Below are 20,242 nucleotides of genomic sequence, written 5' to 3'. Positions count from 1 at the left end.
GTGGACCTTGTATGTACAGTGTAGGTGTACACGGCTGATATGCCAGGCTAGCAGATACTTGGACCTGTTCAGCACAAATACTCTCTTCCCTGTAGAGCAGCCTAAGGACAGCAAGGACTGCTGCTGGCCAAAGGGTATCAGATAAGAGTAGGTGAGTAACAGATACCACAAGTTCAGATGGCTGTGAGATGGCAGATGTTTGTTTGTGGAAGAGCCCGGGAGTGGAGCAGAGTTACAGGCTCCAGTGAAATTGAATGCAGTGAATGCAATAAGGATGGAAGCTCCAGATCAAGCCTGAAGTGTCTGAAGAAGAGAAGGCATCCCAGCGCCTGTTTTTTACTAGCATATTAGTATCTGATATTCATGTTCTCTAAAATTCATCCAGTTCACCAACCAATGAATATTACTAACATTTCCTGTTGCAGAAAATACTATTGACAAAGGAGAGAGAATGTCAAGAAAGTAATTTTTAATGGTTATTTATTTATATTGAATGGTACTAGAGCGTTATTAAATATTATGTGAATAGTACAATTTTGCACCATTGTTTTGTCTTGCAGCCTACATGGAGTCTGTAATCCAGAATGTATCAGTTTCAATTGGTATTATTTCAAGGGTACTCATTTCAGTCTTCATCTGATCCAAATGCCATAAGAGAAATTAATGCAATAACATTTCAGGTCTCTGACAGTGGTGCCTGCATTATAGAGATGAAAGAAAGAGACAGAAGGAGCCAAGAGAATATATCCTGAACTCCAAAGTCTCACAGCATCTCTAGCTATCATTTTGGTGACATGGTGGCCATCCCTACTGAAATTGTCCTGCAAAGGTTCTGGCCACAACTCAGAAAGGAGTGGTGGTCAAAACATGGGGCAGGTAGTCAGTTCTTCATCACAGGGGAGAGGGCAAGCTGTCTTAGTGCAATGGCAAGCTGTGTTGCATGGTGACACCTAAACAAGGCTGCTGCTGGCAGGGTGCAGGCTGCCTGAGTTCTGTGGGGGTCTACTGGGTAGCAGGATGAAGTCTGTGCTGCAAGGTGCCAGCTCTTTTGGGCCAGGAAGCTTCTGAGCACTGTCCTACCCTCTGGGTAGAACCAGGGCAAGCTCTCTTGGCAGCAGCTTGGTAAGACACAAATAGTCTGCAGGAATGTGGGTACACATCACATCTCAGGCGTCAGCAAAAATTGCTCCAAAGTCATATATTCATTTGGCCTGTCTGCTCTGAGAAAAGTCTCTCCCAAGTAGCTCTGGTGCCCATGAAACCTCTCAAGATGGTTTTCAGCTTCTTCTTGGAAGAGGACAGGAAGTACTGGGAAGAAGGTGAAGGCAGTAACTTGTGGCCCTCTGCAGTCCAGCCCACTGCATCTCCTGGGGTGAGGGGGAGACACCAAGGAGCAGCACCAACAGGATAAGGAAGCAGAGGTCTTTCTAACCAACTGCACTCTAGGCTTTTGATTCTTCCTCCTCACTCCATACCAGAGGAGAATGGATGAGCCTATTTGACAGGAGCCCACTGCTGGCTACTGCACAAGCCTTGGAGAAACTAGGAGACCCAGGTCCTGTTTTTAATACTCTCTCTGATATACTCTACTGTTTGGTTAAGGTACTTAACATCAGCTAACTTTTAACAACACCAAGGGACTCAGCTCCTAGATACATGTAAGCATGTTCAAGACTCATTTGAGGAATCACTGCTAAAAAATTTGCATACGCAAATACAAGCCAGATACATACTTGTGTAATAAAATTTTTTAAAAAAATCACATTCACAAAGGTCTTCCCTAAAGTGCAATGTGAAGTTTACAAGCAAAGACCCCGGGAAAGGCTAAAGAAGAATGGTCACGGCCAAGGGTACCTAAAATGTCCAGCCTAGCAGAAAATACTATCATCCCCCAAAAAAGAGGACATCTATAGTTGCTCAAAGCCTCTACAATGCCAGTACAAGTATTAGACAGTGATCAGACATTGGAATGGGCTGCCCCGGGAAGCAGTGGATTCTCCGTCCCTGGAGATATTTAAAAAGAGACTGGATGTGGCACTCAGTGCCATGGGCTGGTAACTGCAGCGGTAGTGGATCAAGGGTTGGACTTGATGATCTCTGAGGTCCCTTCCAACCCACCCGATTCTATGATTCTATGATTAATGCTACCTTCCTCTTCATTTGATCAAAACCCTGAGGACTGGGAGGGCAGTGAATAAGACACATTGACCAACACTGTCTGAGTGCCCTGCTTCTTATCACTCTGGTCACACCAGCACATTGTTAGTCCCCTCTTTTGGCCTTGCCTTTTCAAGGCCAAGCTTTCCAGGCAGTCTGATGCATTTTCAGCCAGGATCTGGTGCAGGCCCCAGGGGACAAGGCAGGGAGAAGAAGGGAAAGGAGAAAGAGCAGTCAAGAATGAATCTTATTAAATGGAGTGAGGTACTACTCTCAGTCTCTCATCACGTTCAGGGCTGATTGGAAGTGAAATTGCACTAGGAGGAGGGGAAGCCCCCTCCCCTGGGACAATCCAGAGGCTCTCACACAAACTTAATTTCAAGCTCTGTTGAAGATGGTATTTGTCTTTTTTTTTGTCTTTTTTTTTTTTTTTTTTAATGCTCTCACAGGCCTTTGACTGTGCAGAGAGCCTGATGCCTGCTTCTTGCAGATTCAGTCTCACATTGTTTTCCTCCATCACTTGCCTCAATACATCTGTGAGCTGGGGTTGCTAAAACGCCTGTCACCTTGCTTCCACACTTGAGTGGATGTAGTTATTTTTTGTTTAATTTTTATTTTGCATTTAAGCAATCTAATTCATTTTTAATTCAACACACACCCTAGCTTTCCACAGCTCTCACTGTGACCTTGAAAAAGCTCGGACCTGCTGGGACCACGAAGTTCTGATCTGTACTCTGGTTCTCCAGTCCATACTTGCTTGCTCTCTTGCAAGAGAAAGGTGTGTGGTGTTTCCTGATCCACTCGTTTCGGTGACAAAGGTTGAAGGGAAGGGAGAGAAACTCCATTTGGCTTCGGAAGGCACCTGAGGGAGATATTCCAGAGCTTCAGCTCCTCCAGACAGCACTGAAACATGTGCTGTTCAGTTCCACTGCAGAGAGTTGGTCTGGATAGTTGTCTGTTAGTTTTTCAGTCTTGAAACCATGTACTGACACAGGTAAAAATACAAATTGCAGTAGGCTGTTGCCTTCCCAGCTGACATCCATCTTCTGCCCAGGAACTGGCACAGGGAGACAATTTTTAGAACTAAGCCCTGACTGGAGGAAGTTAGTGGAGCTGTTAGTACAGGACAGTTCCAGTGGGTCCAGCTTCCCCCTGTCTCTGAGACAGATGGAGGCAGAAGCCTTGCCCAAGTTTGTCTCTACATCACAATTTCCTACTGTCACCCAGAGGAGGATCACAAGCAAAGCATAAAGTATTATCAGGCTCTAAAACAATTGCTGTCTGCAACCACAGGTCATAACGCGAAAACCTTGGTTTCTCTGTTTGTTGCACGACTGACACAGAGGTGAATTCTTTCTTATCTGTGTCAATGTACTCAACTGGAGCTTTCAGCAGAACAGTGAGCATTGTTTTGTTTCATGGAGGGGAAAACAAGCAGGGTGGGCTTGCCATGGTCTTGGGGGGAATGGCACAAGGAGAACATAAACAGCAGAGACTCACCGTAGCCTGCAAGAAAAGCAGTCTTTGTAGCAGCAGCACCACTGAGTGGATTTCAATAAATCAAGATTTTGCCCAGCCGTTTTTTATCTTAAAAAACGATTAATTTAAAATGAAATGTGAAATGGTGGGAAATTACACTCAGACCTTAAGCACTCTTCCTGAATTGAATAATGGATCATTCTGCACCACAGAATGACTGAGGTCAAATTTCCTACAGACATGTCTCCTACGTCTTAGCACGCCACCGCAGCAAGACTACTCCCAATTCCCCATATAAATGCTATCATCTTCTCCCCCCATCCTTCCCATGCCACCAGAGGTGGAGGACAAACAGCTTCAGGTGTGGGGCCAGGCCTGTGGCTGCACTTTGGAGTGGGGCAGTTGGCTGAGCCAAGGGTGCCTGCATCATCTCCACCAGCACAGATTTCCTTTTTATGACTCTCCTCGGTGGAAACCCAGCCACTGACTACTCTTTGAAGCCCTGGAGGATTTTATTAGCTGTAATATTTCTTTTCCTCTGCCGGGAAGTGAAAAAACACTAAGAATCCGTTAGGAGAGCAGGCAGATGGATTGACAACACAACCTCATAAGCCTCATCTCATTATGAAACCAGCTACTACAGAGATGAGCCAAAAGTAGAAGCCAAATTTTTTCTGGGTGGTGAGGCCATGACAGGAGGTCCCTCACTGCGGAGGCTGTCCTGCTCTAGTCCCTCCATTAGTGTATTCATTTTAGTTTACCTCTCCCCCTGCTCAGTTCAATACCCAGTTCAGAGTCGGGACAAAGCCTCAGTCCACCCCAGCTGCCGCCCTTCTCCCTCCTCCGCCCCGGGTTACCCGGCGGCCACCCCTCCTGCGGGCCCTGACAGCTGGGGAAGCTGAGGGAGAACACGGACTACATCCCCCAGCATGCTGCGCGGCAGCAAGCCCATGCCGAGCTCCGCCCTGGCTCGCTTTGCATGCTGGGAGTTGTAGTCTAGCCGGAAGGCGGGAGTGCAGGCGGGGGTGCGCGCAAGCTCCGGCGTACTCAGATCGCGGGGTACAGTGGCTGCTGCACGACGGTTGAGCGGCAGTTGGGCGGTAACGGCCACGCTGCTGTGGCGAGAGGGGCTCCCTCTTCCTCACCCCGGGCTGGGTCGGAGCGGAGCGGGCGGAGGTTGGGCTACCGGAAGCCTTCGGGAAGCGGGAGGGTTACAGGCGAACCTCTCTGCCCGCCCCTCCGCGGTCGGGCCGTCCTGCCGGGCTGTGCTGCGCCTGCCGGGTGCCTCTCTGACTCTGGGCGGTCCTCTCCCGGAGCCGCCCAGGCGTGCTTCCTGCGGCCGCCTCTGCCTCAGGCAGCCTGTCCCGCGGCGGCAGGCGTAAGGGTGTGGGAGGGCGGTGGCAGAGCCTGTGCCGCTGCCTGCCGGGCTCCGGTGCCGCTGCCCCCGTGGCTCTGCTGCTTTGGGTGGCCTGGAACAGATTTTTGAGTCCCTTGCGAGGGTTGTGGCTGGAAGGGGTTGCCTTGCCTCAGAGCGTCCCGACGAAGCCGTGCTAGAAGAGCAGGCTGCCGCCTCAGAGTTGGAAGTGGGGGAGGTCGTCTCTCTGCACATCGATGTAGCCCTGGACGGCGGCTGGTGAAAAGCAGTGAAACTCCTCAGCGGTCTGATAACCAGAGCATGGGCTAAAGCTATGTTCCTCTCTCGCGTCGAAAGTCCTTGTTTTCTGCTGTTTCTCTTTGTCTTCCAAGTAGTGTTTATCCTGATCCTGTACCGAGGTGGACCTTCGAATGTGTTTCATGGGTTTTTAGACTCGCATCAAGTTCTGGACTATTCAAAAACTCATGATGTGTATACAAACCTCAGCTTGTTTACCCAAGCTCCTAATGAGGAAACTATGCCTTACTGCTCAGTGCAGTCACCGATATTTGGTAGGTATGAGCTGATAGTGTTCAAAATAACTCCTTTGGTATGTGATAACGCTGAACACTTAAAGTTGTATACGTTCCAAACTTTTCCACTTTAAAAAGCTGCATACTGACGTAATACTTACTCTGATAAAGCTTTCTTGTGTTACTTAACCCTTATTAGTTATATGAGGAAAACTATTTTGCTGATCTAAAAGCTTCCAGTATTAAGGATTTGGCTACATAGAGTTTGTTGAACAAGTGTGAAAACAGTGTACGATGTTAATGCCAAGATTTTGTTTTGGGTTTGTTCAGTTGGTTTTTGTCTGTTTGTTTGGTCTTGGCTGTCCCGTATAAAATGTGCCAACAAATGTACTTTGGTAACTGCAGAATTTGGACTCACTGTAACTCCCAAGTACTTTGTCTAGCCTTACATCAAGCCTGTAATTCATATAAGTTGACTAAATTGGCTTTAGATATCATTCCTATGATATCTTTTTGGCCTATGATTGTTATGCATGCGTTAGACTTAGAAATTTCTCCTTTAAAGTCTGGTCACAGGTTAATTTGTATTTTGATTAGGACCACAACAGAGCCGATCCTAGAGGCAGTGTTCATCCACCTACTGCACTACTAAAATACTTGAGAAACTTTAAGTAAATGCAAACTCAAATCCATAAAACAGGTTTGTTGGTATTAAAGTGGTGTGTCTTTGGTATCAGTAAATCAGTTCCACTCAGCCAAGAACTGGATTAGTTCTGTAAGCATGCACTTACAGCTAGTTTGGGGGTGCCTACTTCACAAAGTCCTACGTAGTGCGTTATCCTTGTCTGGTTTTCTGTACTGCAAAGGTTTCTGTGTGTTTAAGTCTTGCATATAACTAGTTATGGAGTACTACTTAGCAGTGCTGCTCTAGGAAAACTAATCACCACATGTGGAGAACAGTAAGAGCAAAGAGCTGACCTTGGTTCACAGGTGGAAAGACTTGGAAGCTAGCACTGTGGTTACTCTTGTGTCACGTTGTTTACTGAGGTTAGAGGGATGTTTTGGATGACTCTTTTATGACTTTAACCTGTGTAGTGATACTTGTTATTTTGGGCAGTTTTCTTCCTCTGTTGTTGAAGTTAAATGAAATATAAGTATGTGTTATGAAACTGTATTATATGCTTTAGAATTTCCAATTGGGACAACTCAACTGAGGAAGTATTGAAATACTTACAGTACAGACCATTTTTTCACAGGTGCCATTTGTAATGGTCTTAGTTGTTCATCACTAGTTACAGCCCATCAATTTGTTTTGGAAGCCACAATTCTGTGTTTCTAGCTTATTTGTTTTGTTTTAAAAAGCACAGCAGAAACATGCTTGCACCCAGCTTGTCTTCACTACTGTCCTGAAAAGAGTCAAATGAGAGAGCTTTGATCTCAAAAAGAAAAAAAGCAAAACAAAGCAAAAAACAAGATGCAGTTCTGTGTAACTTTTCTGGAAACCATCAGATAAGCAAGAGTAGTTACATATATGAAGGAGGCAGACGCAGAGTAAAATTGTACTATACAATGCTCTTAGAGCTGTGAAATCTTTTTAAGACATATTCTTCTGCCCATCCCTGAGAGTGCTGAAAACAGAGGGGATTGGTTTGCATGTGGTACTTCAGACCTAAGGTGCAAACATAAGGTTAGTTGTAAACAGAAAAAACAGTAAGTTGACTGGGGAAAAAAAAATGAAGCAAAGTAATTGTGGAGGTTTTGCTGCATGAAAAATGGAAGCTGAAAAATGAGCACATGAGGCATTGTTGCTGTGAAACAAATCATTTGGAGCATGGATACAGATTCAGCCTAAGAAAAATGAGCATTCTGCTACAACTTAGCTTTTACTGGGTAATATTTCCCTTTAAGAAGTAAGTTATTCTGTCTGGTATTACTTTATGAATGCCTGTTCTGGCTGGTTTGTGTTTTGTTTTTCAGTTTGGTTGGTTGGTTGGGTTTTTAAACCAGAGAAATGCAGCTGCTCTGTAAGGTAGTTACCCTTTGTTTTGTATATAATGGGCATGATTAATAGATACATAAATACTTTATAAACGTCTTGATTACTTATCATCTTCTGTCATGCTACTGATTTCTCTTGGAAGTGTTATACCAGACAGAACTATTCTTTTTAATATTAATTTCATAAACTCCATTTAATGAAATTTCAAATCAATTCTCGAGGACTTCAGTCTCCAGTTCAGAGCTGGTAATAAGTCAGTGTGTGCACAGCGTGTCAAACTAGCTGGAAGAATGCCAAATGGCTAAACTGGTTTCTGCATCAGGGGTTTTATGAAGTGCAGCACTTTTTCCACTTATGTATAGAGCAGATAATTTTGGTAATTGCTTGAATGTAAGATCATCTTGGAGTTTATCTGTCTTTTTTTACCTCCTGAATCTACAGCATCTTGATTCTTCCAGAGCTGTGGACTAAGGATAAAAGTGTAATTGCTAAACATCGCTGTCTTGGAGGAACTAGACTCTTGCTGACTGATGTTACTTTTTTAACTCTTAGTGTTGTCCCTTGAACCTTTTGTGACTGATAGCTTAAAAAACATTGCAGTAGATACTCTGTTTCTTCACTAACATTGTGAATAACCTATTCAAGCTTCCTTAAAGGTTAAAGCTTCTACCAAATAACCATTTCCTCCTAATCTGCTTTTGGAAAAAGCAACATGTCTGTATGCTAGAGTGGTGCTTATTCAAACTTAAGAAAGTAGAATTTCAATTTAACTTTCTCACTTCGCAGGCAAGATGCATTGTTTCAGTTCATCTTTTGTTCTTACTAGGAAGAAGCTTGATGCTTTTAGTTTATGTGATGGTTTGTTTTTTTTAAGAGGTGCCTTAATCCATGAATGGTATGTGCTGCGTGAGTTGGTTTGACCCTCAAGGACTTTAGTAGTTGAGAATTCTGACTGTAACACTGCTGTTTATAATTTGCTTATGCTGTGGAAGAATCTTTTTCCAAGCCTGTCTTATAGTAGTTGAACCCTTTCACTTCTAGTTGTAACCTTGTTGTGTGACCATCTGTTGTAATGAGTAGCACTTCCTAATGGATGCTCTCCTACTAGTTTCTTCTCTTGGATTTAAAGAAAAATAAAAATGTGGTAATGCTGAGATTGATTTTCAGTTGCAATTTAGGAAGCCTTGTATTCTGTAATTAGAAACTGCTGCTTTAAGGCTGTTGATAAGCTTCTTTTTCTTTCATTCATTGTAGTTATACAATATTACTATTAATTTAGTATGTGGTGGTGCACTTTCTCACTGAGGTGTTCACAGAATCATAGAATTTTTAGGGTTTGAAGGGACCTTTGAGATCATCTAGTTCCAATCCCCCTTCATGGGCAGGAACACCTCCTACTAGATCATATTGCTCAGAGCCCTGTCCAGCCCTGTCCCTTAAAAATTTCCAGGGATGGGGCTTCCACACCTCTGTGGGCAACCTTTTTCCAGTATCTCACCACCCTCATGGTGAAGAAGTTCTTCTTCACATCTAATCTAAATCTACCCTCCTTTAGTTTTAATCCATTCCCCCTAGTCCTAACACTACCTGACATCCTAAAACCTCCCTCACCGGATTTCTTGTAGGCCCCCTTCAGATACTGGAAGGCTACAATAAGGTGTCCTTGGAGCCTTCTCCTCTCCAGACTGAATCACCCCAACTCTCTCAGTCTGTCTTCATAGGAGAGGTGCTCCAGCCCTCTGATCATCCTTGTGGCTCTTCTCTGGACACACTCCAGCACGTCCATGTCATTCTGGTAATAGGGGCTCCAGAGCTGGATGCAGTACTCAAGATGGAGTCTCGTGAGAGCAGAGGAGGAAAATCACCTCCCTTGACCTGCTGGCCATGTTTCTTCTGATGCAGCCAAGGCTCCTGTTAGCTTTCTGGGCTGCAAGCGTACACTGATGGCTCATGTTGAACTTCTCATCCACCAGCACTCTCAAGTCCTTTTCCTCAGGGCTGCTCTCAATCCAGTCACTGCCCAGCCTATATAGGTTCTTGGGATTGCCTCAGCTCAGATGCAGGACCTTGCACTTGGTCTTGTTGAACTTCATGAGGGGTTGGCATGGGCCCACCTCTCCAGCCTGTCAAGGTCCTTCTGGATGTCATCCCTTCCATGTGTCAGCCACACCACAGAGTTTGGTGCCATCAGCAAACTTGCTGAGGCTGTACTCAATGCCACCACCCATGTCACCAACAAAGATGTGGAACAAGACCAGTCCCAATACTGATCCTTGAGGGACTTCACTTGCCACTGGCCTCCACTTGGACACAGACCAGGTGGGTGTGGCCATCAAGCCAGCTCTTTATCCACTGAGTGGTCCACCTATGTTTTAGCATTTTGGAGACCAGGATGTTGTGCGGGACAGTGTCGAAGGCTTTGCTCAGGTCTAGGTAAATGACACTGGTTGCTCCTTTTGTCTATTGATGTTGTGACCTTTTCATAGAAGGCCACCAAGGTTTGTCAGGCACAATTTGCCCTTGGTGAAACCATGTTGATTATACCAAATCGCCTCATCTGTGCTACTGTTCCCATTTGTTTAGCTTGTGTAAGTTCTGTTTATTCTTTTTTAACTGAGTAGTTTTAGCTGCTAACTCTAAATGTTTAGCAAGGAGTTTAGAAGTCATATGGTTTCTTTCTTCAGATGGAATAGATCTGGTAAAAATCAATAGATTCCCCGATAGTCAAATGTGTTTCCTAGAAAGCAAAGTGAGCTGGACTGGCAGCAGCTGGGAGTACAGAGAAACTGTGAGTTTTAATTCTATGCTCTAAAGTTTTATATTCATTACACATACTTAATGTGGTGGTACAGGCAAAGAGTTTAGGAACAAAGAAATTTCTTGGATGCTGATGGGGTGTTGATTCTGTTCCTTGTCTGAATTTGGATCCTGTGCTTTTAGCATGTCTAGGATGGACTTCTCCTCCTTCCCTCCTAAGCTGTGCTTTAGCAATTCTATTTTTCCCTGTTTTGCCTAGCCTGCAACTGGTCTGTTCACATGTGGGATTTCATTGGATCACAGGGCATTATCCTTTTGTTAGTCTGGCAAGAAGGAGATCCAAGGGCCAAAATTCAGTCCATAGCCAAGGGGTGTAGGGCAGCCAAAGGTTTTGGGAATGTAAGTCACAAGCTAACTTACTTTTTCTGTGATTCCTTGGTATATATTAGACTGAGTTTCTTAGCTTAGTTGTTTAAGGTATGGAACCAGTCAGCTTAGGAGAACGTGACATCTTGAATAACCTGAAAAATGCAGATTTGACACTCATGAATCATGAGTGTGGGTATGGAAGGAGACAACAGGAGTGAAACTATTTTACACTGTCATACTTGTACCCTGATGACCAAATTTAGATTTCTTTTTTTTTTTTTTTTGGAATTTAAGAATTATTTCTACAGAATCTTGGCAGCACAAAGAGCCTCAATTGTATTATAGAAAATCCTTGGTTTTGTGGGAGAACAAAAGGCACTGATTCCCCTTTTTATATTTTCTTTGGAGCAATGATCTGGAGTTGAAATCCAATGTGAAAATAACATTTCTTTAGCAGGCTCTAGCTGTCACCAATTCAATAGTTAATGGTGCATTAGTTAAAAGATCTGATAATCAGGGAATTCATAAATCTAAAAAGCAACATAAATTACAGGTTAAAAATGTTGGACTGAAATGTGGTTGGCTTAAAGGCAGACCAGGAAACTGTATGCATGGAAGTGGGTAATAGCATCATAAAATCTTAACATTAAATGTGGCTTAGATTCATGCACCCATGGCATGATTCTTAGGAGAATGTCTCTTGTTTTGGGTACAAGGGCATAGCAGTGTGCTCCAGTTTCCTACTGAGGGTGATGCAGTCAAAATTAAATCCCCATGTTTTAACTATTTAGTGAAAGATTGAAAAGTGATACTTAGGAGCTATTCCAAGTTGTTGCTAGCTTGCAAAATTCTTAAAAGTTTCCTTTTAAAAACAAACTAAAACAAACCAACGAACAAAAACAAACCATGATGTGGGATTCACAGCAGCTAGGCCTTTTAGAGTGAATCGGGAATGGGACTAGTGGTGATTCAGAGTGACCTTCAAGAAATGCCATTATATGTGTTTTATGAGGGGGAAAAGTAGATGCTTACCAGCTATAGTTTTGCCCGTCAGAAATCGACTTCCACGTAACAGCAAGATGTGTCCCAGTTCTGAATGGACAGCTTGACTCTTACATCAACTTTAGTCCCTGAATCTTGTTAGCGCAAAAAAAAACAGGGGGGGGAGGGTTCTTGCTTCCTTCTGTGTCAGTTAAACAGGATGTGGGTGGATGCAGACACAATTTTTTTTAATTTTTTTTTTCTTTTAGTTAGAATTGTAGCAGAGACTTGAATGTAACACAAGCTTGAAGAAGTATCTTCAAGGAGTATCTTACCTGCTTACATCCTTATACCTGAGAGCAGAAACACCCATTAATTGTTCCCTGGCCTGCAGAGAACTGTTGGTCCTACTTAAAACTATCATTTGAAGTTACCAGCTTTTACTTGTCATTTAGGTGGAGGTTTCTTTATAATTCATTGAAGTAATAGATTTAGGCTCATTTTTTAGTCTCATTCTTTAGTTCACACTGGTTGGAAAGTATTAAACACACTGGTTTGTGTGGTATTATCGCTCTTCTGCTAGTGCTGGAGTGTTTTCTCTTCCAGAAGGACAGCCATTTACATAACTGCAGAATTTGTTTATTCATAGTGTTAAAATTTGAGACTTGTGCTAGAATTATTTCTTTTTATTCTTACTTGTGATTTGTCAAGATTTTTCTGTCTGAAGATCGGAAGAATTCAGATAAAGGTACAGAATTTTTTTTTATTAGGGAAAAGCTGTTAAGCATACTGGATATGTTTTGTATTTAAAATAGAGATGCTGAATAGAGGAGCTGTCATTTCTTTTCCTACCCTATGCCTGTTCCTGAAAATAAGTAACGTTTCTCTTCTTCTTTGTCAATTCTGTTTTCTGCTTCTCCCAAAATTTTGAAGTACTGCCTGCTTATCATTGTGTATATAGTTAAATAATATAGCAAATCAGCCCTTGTGGCATGTGATTATAAAATCAAAGTTAACTTGAAACTTGTGGTAAAGCTAGCCTGAAGTGTCTGAATTTATCAGGGCTTTAAGCTTTTTCTCCCATACCCTGCTGAATATCCTTCTGGACATCTTTGTCCTTGAATTGCCTCTGAAAATGGCTTAGAGACTTTTTCTATGTGTATATCAAAAGCAGATATGCGTGCTCATCTCGATTGACTTCCAGTGCTGTTTGACAATGTATACAGTTATTCAAAGATCCCATCTAAACAACACAAGACAGAAAGTTTCCTTTTGTAGTAGGGAGCCACTATCAGGAAAAATCTGCTTAGGAGCCCAGTGAGCCTTGCTTGCTGTGCCCTGTGGGACTCAGGATGCCTCTCTGGCAGGTCTGCTTTCAGCCAGGTGTGGAGCCCATCGCCCCTTGGGTGGAGCTGTGGAGATGTGACCAGCAGGCACTGATGGAAATTATCATGTGGGCACATCTGCTTGGTGGTGCTAACAGTTCTGTGCTAGGGTAGGGCTGGTGGCTTTAGTAGTAAACATAGGTAGCGAATATGTTCGGCTTGAGTGAAGGTTGAGAAGCATCACTAATCTGGCCTTTTTTAAATTTTTTTTAATTTATTTTTGTTGTCTCTTCCTACAGTTGGTCCATTAACCATCAACTTCAGAGTGCTCCCTAGTGAAAGAATGATCATTAAAAAAAATCCTTTTGTTCAGTTGGGTGGCCACTACAGGCCACCTCACTGCTTGGCCCGCTACAAATCAGCCATCCTCGTAGCCTACAGGAACCAGAGGAAATACCTTCGCCATCTTCTCTACTATATTCATCCCTTCTTGCAGCGCCAGCAGCTCAGTTACAGTATCTACTTGATTCAGCAGGTAAAGCTAAATCAGATTTGCCTGGTGGTGTAGCTGGGCTTCCCGGTTAAGGGTTAGTTTCTGACCAACAAACATGAATCTTCTAACATGAAAAAACACAGTTTTATGCATGGGTTCAGAGCAGGTCAGTTATATGCTGTCCCATTGCCATGGCTGCTAATGATTGAAATACCATGCCACTTGTCAAGGTCACCATTCTATTGATTTGTTTGCTTTTGTTTTTCTTCTATGGGGGTAAAGTTGTCATTAAGTAATAGGGGTTGAATGTTGTTTGTCACTTGTCAGTGTGGCTGCTGAGTAAAACTGTCGAGACTAAATGCTAAGGTGAAGTGGGATAGTTTTAGTCTGTATTAAATAAAAACATCTGGCTTGACCCTGACATAGAGCACCCTATACAGGTCAAACAACCATTTTTAACTAACATGCGTTGGTGCTGCAAAAGATCAGTGGTGAGAGGGCAGTTTTGGGATTAATTAATTTAAAGTTGTAGTTGATTGGGAGGGAAAAGAGGCTTTTTTGTTTTAATAAGATCTGTTTTTTCATTTTTGATCTTTCATATGCAGTAGTCAGGGCAAAAGTGTTGATGTGCAGAAGTAGACCTGATAATTGACTTACTGGTCAGCTTTCTTCAGGTGCCTATGGTATACAGCACCTGACACAGCAAAGCTGACAATTGCTGAGAATAATTGTGAAGAGAGTGGATGACAAGTTCAGAGTCTGGAGCATGAAAGTTGCAGCCAGTATTGATTAATTTCAGTGTCATTCGCCTGAATAAGGCTTTTTTTACTAGCACAAATTTTAATTGAGTTATCATCTTTGTTGTTTTGGTGAAGAAATGTAGGTTTTCTTTTCCAGGTGGGAAATGGTACATTTAACCGAGCAAAGCTGCTTAATGTTGGTGTCCGAGAAGCCCTGAAGGATGAAGACTGGGACTGCCTTCTCCTGCATGATGTGAACCTGGTTCCTGAGAATGATTATAATCTCTATGTTTGTGATGAATACTATCCCAAGCACATGGCTAGTGCCATGGATAAGTTTCAGTACATGTAAGTGTCTCCATTTGTTTTGGATGCATGTGTTCTAATTGGTTCACTTTCTGCTTTGAAAATATGAACAGGGACAGTGTAAGACACAACCTTTAAGAGGTTTTTTCGTTTGTTTTGCAGTAGTGACTTCCGCAGAAAAGACCTAAACTTGCAGTCTAGAACAGTTCCTTGCTTGTAGTTCCCTGTTCCACTGTTAGCTCAGTTTGGCAAATGACTGGCAAATTTCTCTTTGCCTTTCCTTCCAGAATAAAAGTATAGGGTGGGAACTATTTGATCCCATGGAGGATGTGTGATATGATACAGGTATTTTGAAGTAACCCAAGATGTGAATTTTAAAACCAGCTTTACTTTAGTCTACTGGGGGAGATGAGGAGGAGATTGACATGAGAGGAATTACACTGGTTTTGCTGTTTTGGGTTTTGGCATTGTCACAACAGTGTCTGTAAGGTATGTGATTAAGATATGCATGACTTGGATCACATTGTTTGTTTTGTGGAGGTATTAGCCTTCATTATTGATGTTTAGTTGGTTTTTTTTCTTTCTTTCTTTCTCTTCTAGTCTGCCATATAAGTCCTTTTTTGGGGGTGTATCTGCTCTGACTCCAGAACATTACATGAAGATGAATGGGTTTCCAAACACATACTGGGGCAGTGGTGGTGAAAATGACGACATTGCTACAAGGTACTAACGCATGGAGAAGGCTTAAAGTAAAACCGCTTGGCTAGTAAAACATGTAACATTATCCTACAAAAGGAGCTAAGATGTTGGTCCTTAGCATGATCATTACAATCCAGAGTGCTCTTGGTATTCATAATTTTATTGTCTGAAGATGATAGGAATCTCTGAATCCAAACACTTGGAAGACAAAGCTTTCCTTAGATACTGGAGGATGTAAAGCTGCTTTATATCCTTATGCCATCAGTCGCTCTGGAGCGTGTCTAAGGGGTTGTAACCACCAGTAGCTGATAAGCAACTCCATTGGCAAGATCAGCCCCCAGGGAAGGAAGGAATCTGGAAGCTTGATGAATCAGGAAACCAAGATAGTACTTACTAATTCTCAGACAGTTGTGAATTTAAGTTATGTTGGGCATCTAGGTTGCTTCGTTTACTATCTAATCACCAGTATTTGGAATTAAGGCACACAAGGAATTGTCTTCAGTGCAGGGTGATGGAGAAAGCCTGTGTACTACTGTGAGTCAGTGACAGCAAGATCTCACGTTTTTTTCTTGTACTTTAGTTGCTATGGCAGCAGGTTGCTATAGAATTGAATACAATGGGTTTAGTTCCAGGTACTCTGCCTAATGTGAATTCTTCAAGTACAAAATCATCTCTGTAGCTTCTCTATTCAGCTTTGTAGGTGCACTGTACACCTTCATCATCCTGCACTGAGGCAAGCTCATGGGGCATTTAAAAAACCAAACTGACAATAAAAGACCTTGTGTGGTTTTTGGTCTTGCATGGTGCAACAAGTTGCATGGTTTTGATGCAATGTTTTTGAGGACTGTAGGAGTTTTTACAAATCAGCATTCTTCTAGGAACTGAAAATCTGATATTCTAAGGTAGAATTCTTCCCTTTCCTTTCAGAGAAAGCTAACTAAAAGGGTGTATGATTGTTGAGAGGTTCAGCACTTACTAAAGCAATGGAATGCTAGGAAAATTGACCTTTAAAACAGACTCACTATAATGCTGGGTCTGTTGAGCTGTTCTTAGTATGGCTGAAGCATCTAATGTGGTTTACAGTTCCAGAGACAGGGAGTCATGCCAGTTATGGATAAGAGTGCCCTTTCTTACAGGAATCTGTTAAGGCAAGTAGGTTATGTATATCCCAAAATAGCCCTGTCTTGAAGAGAACTAAATCATGTGTCATTTCATTGAAACCTTTTACTAATGATTAGCAGTGGTCTGGGACATGGGTACAAGGAGGCCACAGACACTGCCTGTTAATGATTTATTTACATACTGAAGTCTCAGCTTGCATAAGTTAGGAATGAGATGGCTATTTTTTGAATGGCCAGGTGGATGCAACTAGTGGGATTTGGATTTTAGGAGGTGCTCAAGCACTTCTTACCATGTAGCAACAAAATTAATTAGTATTTGAAACAGGACATTTAATTGTCAAAGTAGGAAAAAAAGTAGTCCTCTGTAAAGATTTTTTGCTTATTCAAACGGAATTGGTGAAAAAACTACTTACAGCTGTCAGACTGAAGTGCTCTATACTAGTCCTAGCAAACATTTATCAACTACACAACAGTTTGGGGCTCTTCTTAACAGTAAATTAATGCATTAACTGTTTCATATTATGTTTTCGGTTTCATCTTGCAATACACAAACTGTAACAGCAAACCTATTTTAGTGTTCTTGATTTTTCTTGTCTTTTTAATTGAATGTGCAATAAGCTTATGTTCAGGAAACAAGAAACCTTGTATAAAACTCAGTCTGAAATAATAGTATGTCATACTGTCAGCTAAGTGTTGTAATCATTGAGCAGCCCTGGACTAACAAATATTTCCAGTTCTCTAGCCTCTTTAAGCTTTATAACATTCCTGCTTCAGCACAGCTTGCTGCTGTACCAGATCTCAAAGGAAGGCAAATGTTGTAAATATGCCAGTTAGATAACCTCAGCTGGACAAACGTTCATTCTTACATTCACAGGAATTTTGTCTGGGTAAGAGCTGCCCTGTGATAACAGAGATTTGCTAGCCCTGTTATGGACACTTTTTATTGGTAAATAACATAGAAGCCATCAGCAAGGGGTTGCTTGAAAGTCGCCTCAAATGCTCTTTTTAGGAGCTCTCTTCTGCAATTATGAATCTTCTGTTCACTTTTTTTCCTGTCTAACTAGTCCCACAGCTGCACAGATCACATTTGTTTGGCTGTATTTATCACTAATCTTCTATGCAGCCAGTCCTCTAATCAGGCCTTCTGAGTGAATGGCACTTCTCAAAGAACAGAGAGGCTTAATCTAGATCTGGAACACAGGACTGGATTCCTTTCAGAACCTTCAAGTTTGGGTTTTGTTTTAAAGTTTAGGTGCTGGACCTCTAAGTAGTAAAAGCTCTGCTCTTACAAGGACATTAAAATAATGCTGAATTCTTAGATTCACAGCAATTGCTCTTGAATACTCTGTGTGCTGTTGTTCATTCCCTGCTTTCCATAATCCTCTTTGTACTCTGTCATATTGCACCACAGCTGGGAGCTTTCTAGCCCAAGCCTGGTTAGAACCTGCTAGAAAAGATAATGTGGTGCTGTGGTGTTAAACTCCTCCCTTCAGCTTCTGCGTTTTGCTTTGATTGCATTAACACTGAAAATCATTGCTGATTTGGAAGTTACCTATCAAGAGGGCTAGAAATGACATCTTTTGTTTGTTGTTTTAAAGGATTCAGTTAGCAGGAATGAAAATAGTCCGGACCCCACCTCAGCTTGGACGCTACAAAGTGATGGACTACAATGAAGAGAGACAGACATTGGAGCTTTGGAGCTGGTAACTGTTACAGAGGCAGGGAGGGGGCAGTTTGGAGGTTACTTTTTGCTTTGTAGCAGGTTGACTGTTACCATCATCTTCTTCAGAACAGGCAGAAAGTATACCTTAGGACACTGCTGCTTTTTCTGCCCTACTGTGGCTGTTTAAAGAAGGCTTCCAGACAGTTTCAGCTGACTAATGCTACTCCTGTTTCTGCATTTGAAATGTTACTCCTAGTTTTCTACTTTTTCTGTGCTGTTAAGGTCACATGCTAGCTCAGTTATTCGGGGAATAGATTTTGTTTAAAAAATACTGTCTTGTAAGTTACTGAACTCTTGTTCAATTTGAAGAACCACTTTATTACAACTTCCCTGTAATTCAAACTTGTTCCTCAAACTGTGTGGGTTTACCATTTGCCCTTAAAATAATGGAAAACAGCATTCTAGTTTGAAGATGTAAGAAAGGTGCTATGAGGCCTCAGCAAGGACTTTTTTTATATAGAAGAGTTGGACGAGGGTGTTGGGTCAAGTCTATCATCTCAGATCTCAGGTTTCCATAACAACCCTCTCTGAAAGCCTACCTATAGCAGCCTATATACACACACCACTGGTGCAGGCCTCTTATCTCCTGACAGTTTCTTGGGTTTTTGCAGACTGTAGTTGCCACCTCGCTGGTCTCCCTGTTTGATTAAGTTCCAGTCCAAATTGTCCTCCTTTATTATATATAATACACAGCATGAACCTATTCAAATCTGTTTGGTCTTTTATCTTCTCTGTCTAGTTTGTATTAGGTGAGAAGAATTTGCTTGGGGTTTTTCTGAGGCAGCCCTCATCTGCTATGCCCATGTCCCCTCTAGAAGACCATTTCTTATGCAGCTTCAGCTGCAAACATCATCTTTGTTCTTCTAACTCCAGATATCCTTCCTTCTTCAGGCCTGCTTCCCGACACAACACCAGAAAAACATGGAAGGATGACGGAATGAATTCATTAGAGTTCAAGCTCCTTTCCAAGACAAAGCATCCTCTTTATACAAACATCACTGTGGACATTGGATATGTTCCCCCCTTTTCTTAAAACAATGAAAACAAAAGCAGAGTTGGGGCTCAGCATGGCAGCATGCCTGTGGGCATTCAGTCTCTAACTCCTGTCATGGTCTGGCATCTGCACCACCTGAGACTGATCCTTCTGTCTTTCATCCATCACTTTTCTTACAACTGTTTAAGATTTTGAAGAAAATGCTTCAGGAACAGGGTATGATAGCTAATGAACAGGCTGTGACTACTGTAAACAATGTTCAAGCACTGTAAAAACTGACTACTGAGCCAGACCCACCTCCCAGCCATGGGAAATCAAGGTCTCCTGGACAATTAAGCTGACTCAAGTTTTCAGGAATGTTTGTTCCACAGCTGGATATCTCTGTCCTGCTTTGTACTTAATAGGATACAAGCCATTCTGTCAGATGGGCCTCTGAAGTGATTTTGAGGTGTTGAAACCACTTACAGTTCTGTGAATACCTTTTGTGAATTTGAGTAAAATAAATTGCATTATGTTGTTGGGTTAAGATTTTCTAGAATATTTAGTACAAGTGTAATAAAGGAGAAAATTGCTCTGAAAAAACAGAGCCAGTGCTTAAGTTGGTTTTTTGGGTTTTTTTTACTGGCCTGATGCATGAGTGTTTGAATGTTTTTATTGGAGATGTATATAATTCAGGCTGCACAGGACTTGAGGCTGACAGCTGGTATAACCTCCTGCTCCGAGTAGGGAAATTAGTATTTCAGCTGTTGCTAAAACATAAATTATCTTTCAAGCTTGATCTGTCTTCAATATAAAATACTTTTGAGAAATGAAATCCTAAAGGCAAAACTGAAAGTCAGACAGGTCAACAGCAGAGGTGTGACCCTGGCAGGAATGCATTTGTATTTACCTGACTGTGAGACTGACACAGCCTGCCCAAGCCTGTGCCCTTTCTGTAATTTTCCTTTCTCCAACACATCAATCAGTAGCACTGCCTGCCAGGTCCAGTTATTTTGCAAGCATAACACAGGGTACTGTGCTTGTTACTTGTAGATACTAAAAGTCCCTGTTCACTGAAAAGATGCATCTATCCTACTAATGCCTAAGAATTTCTTTGAAGCTTCAGCCTTCTCTACAGTTGGAAGAATGCTTCAACAAGCACAGAAGCTTTCCTCAATAATATAATAAGCAGGTTGCTTTTTGTCATGTAATTAATAAATTATCTTAAAAGAA

At 42.2% G+C, this 20,242-nt stretch overlaps 1 protein-coding gene across 2 annotated transcripts; it reads left to right on the top strand.

Annotated features, from left to right (window-relative positions):
• Positions 1–4,806: 4,806 nt before the first annotated feature.
• LOC103532819 (beta-1,4-galactosyltransferase 3-like) lies at positions 4,807–19,631 on the top strand. 2 transcript variants are annotated; one of them, XM_030457498.1, is made up of 6 exons: positions 4,807–5,562; positions 13,254–13,489; positions 14,345–14,535; positions 15,094–15,216; positions 17,912–18,016; positions 18,910–18,992. In XM_030457498.1, coding segments are annotated over exons 1-6 (894 nt in total). In that variant the 5' UTR covers positions 4,807–5,324; the 3' UTR covers positions 18,911–18,992. The 2 variants fall into 2 exon arrangements, with proteins under 2 accessions (XP_030313358.1, XP_008496833.2); XM_008498611.2 differs by having other exon boundaries at positions 4,815–5,562; positions 18,928–19,631.
• The last annotated feature ends 611 nt before the right edge of the window (positions 19,632–20,242 follow it).

This window comes from Calypte anna, chromosome 1, assembly GCF_003957555.1.
Source record: "Calypte anna isolate BGI_N300 chromosome 1, bCalAnn1_v1.p, whole genome shotgun sequence".
Classification (NCBI taxonomy): domain Eukaryota; kingdom Metazoa; phylum Chordata; class Aves; order Apodiformes; family Trochilidae; genus Calypte; species Calypte anna.
Note: the sequence above shows the minus strand (reverse complement) of the source record. Positions and strands in the feature narration are given on the sequence as shown.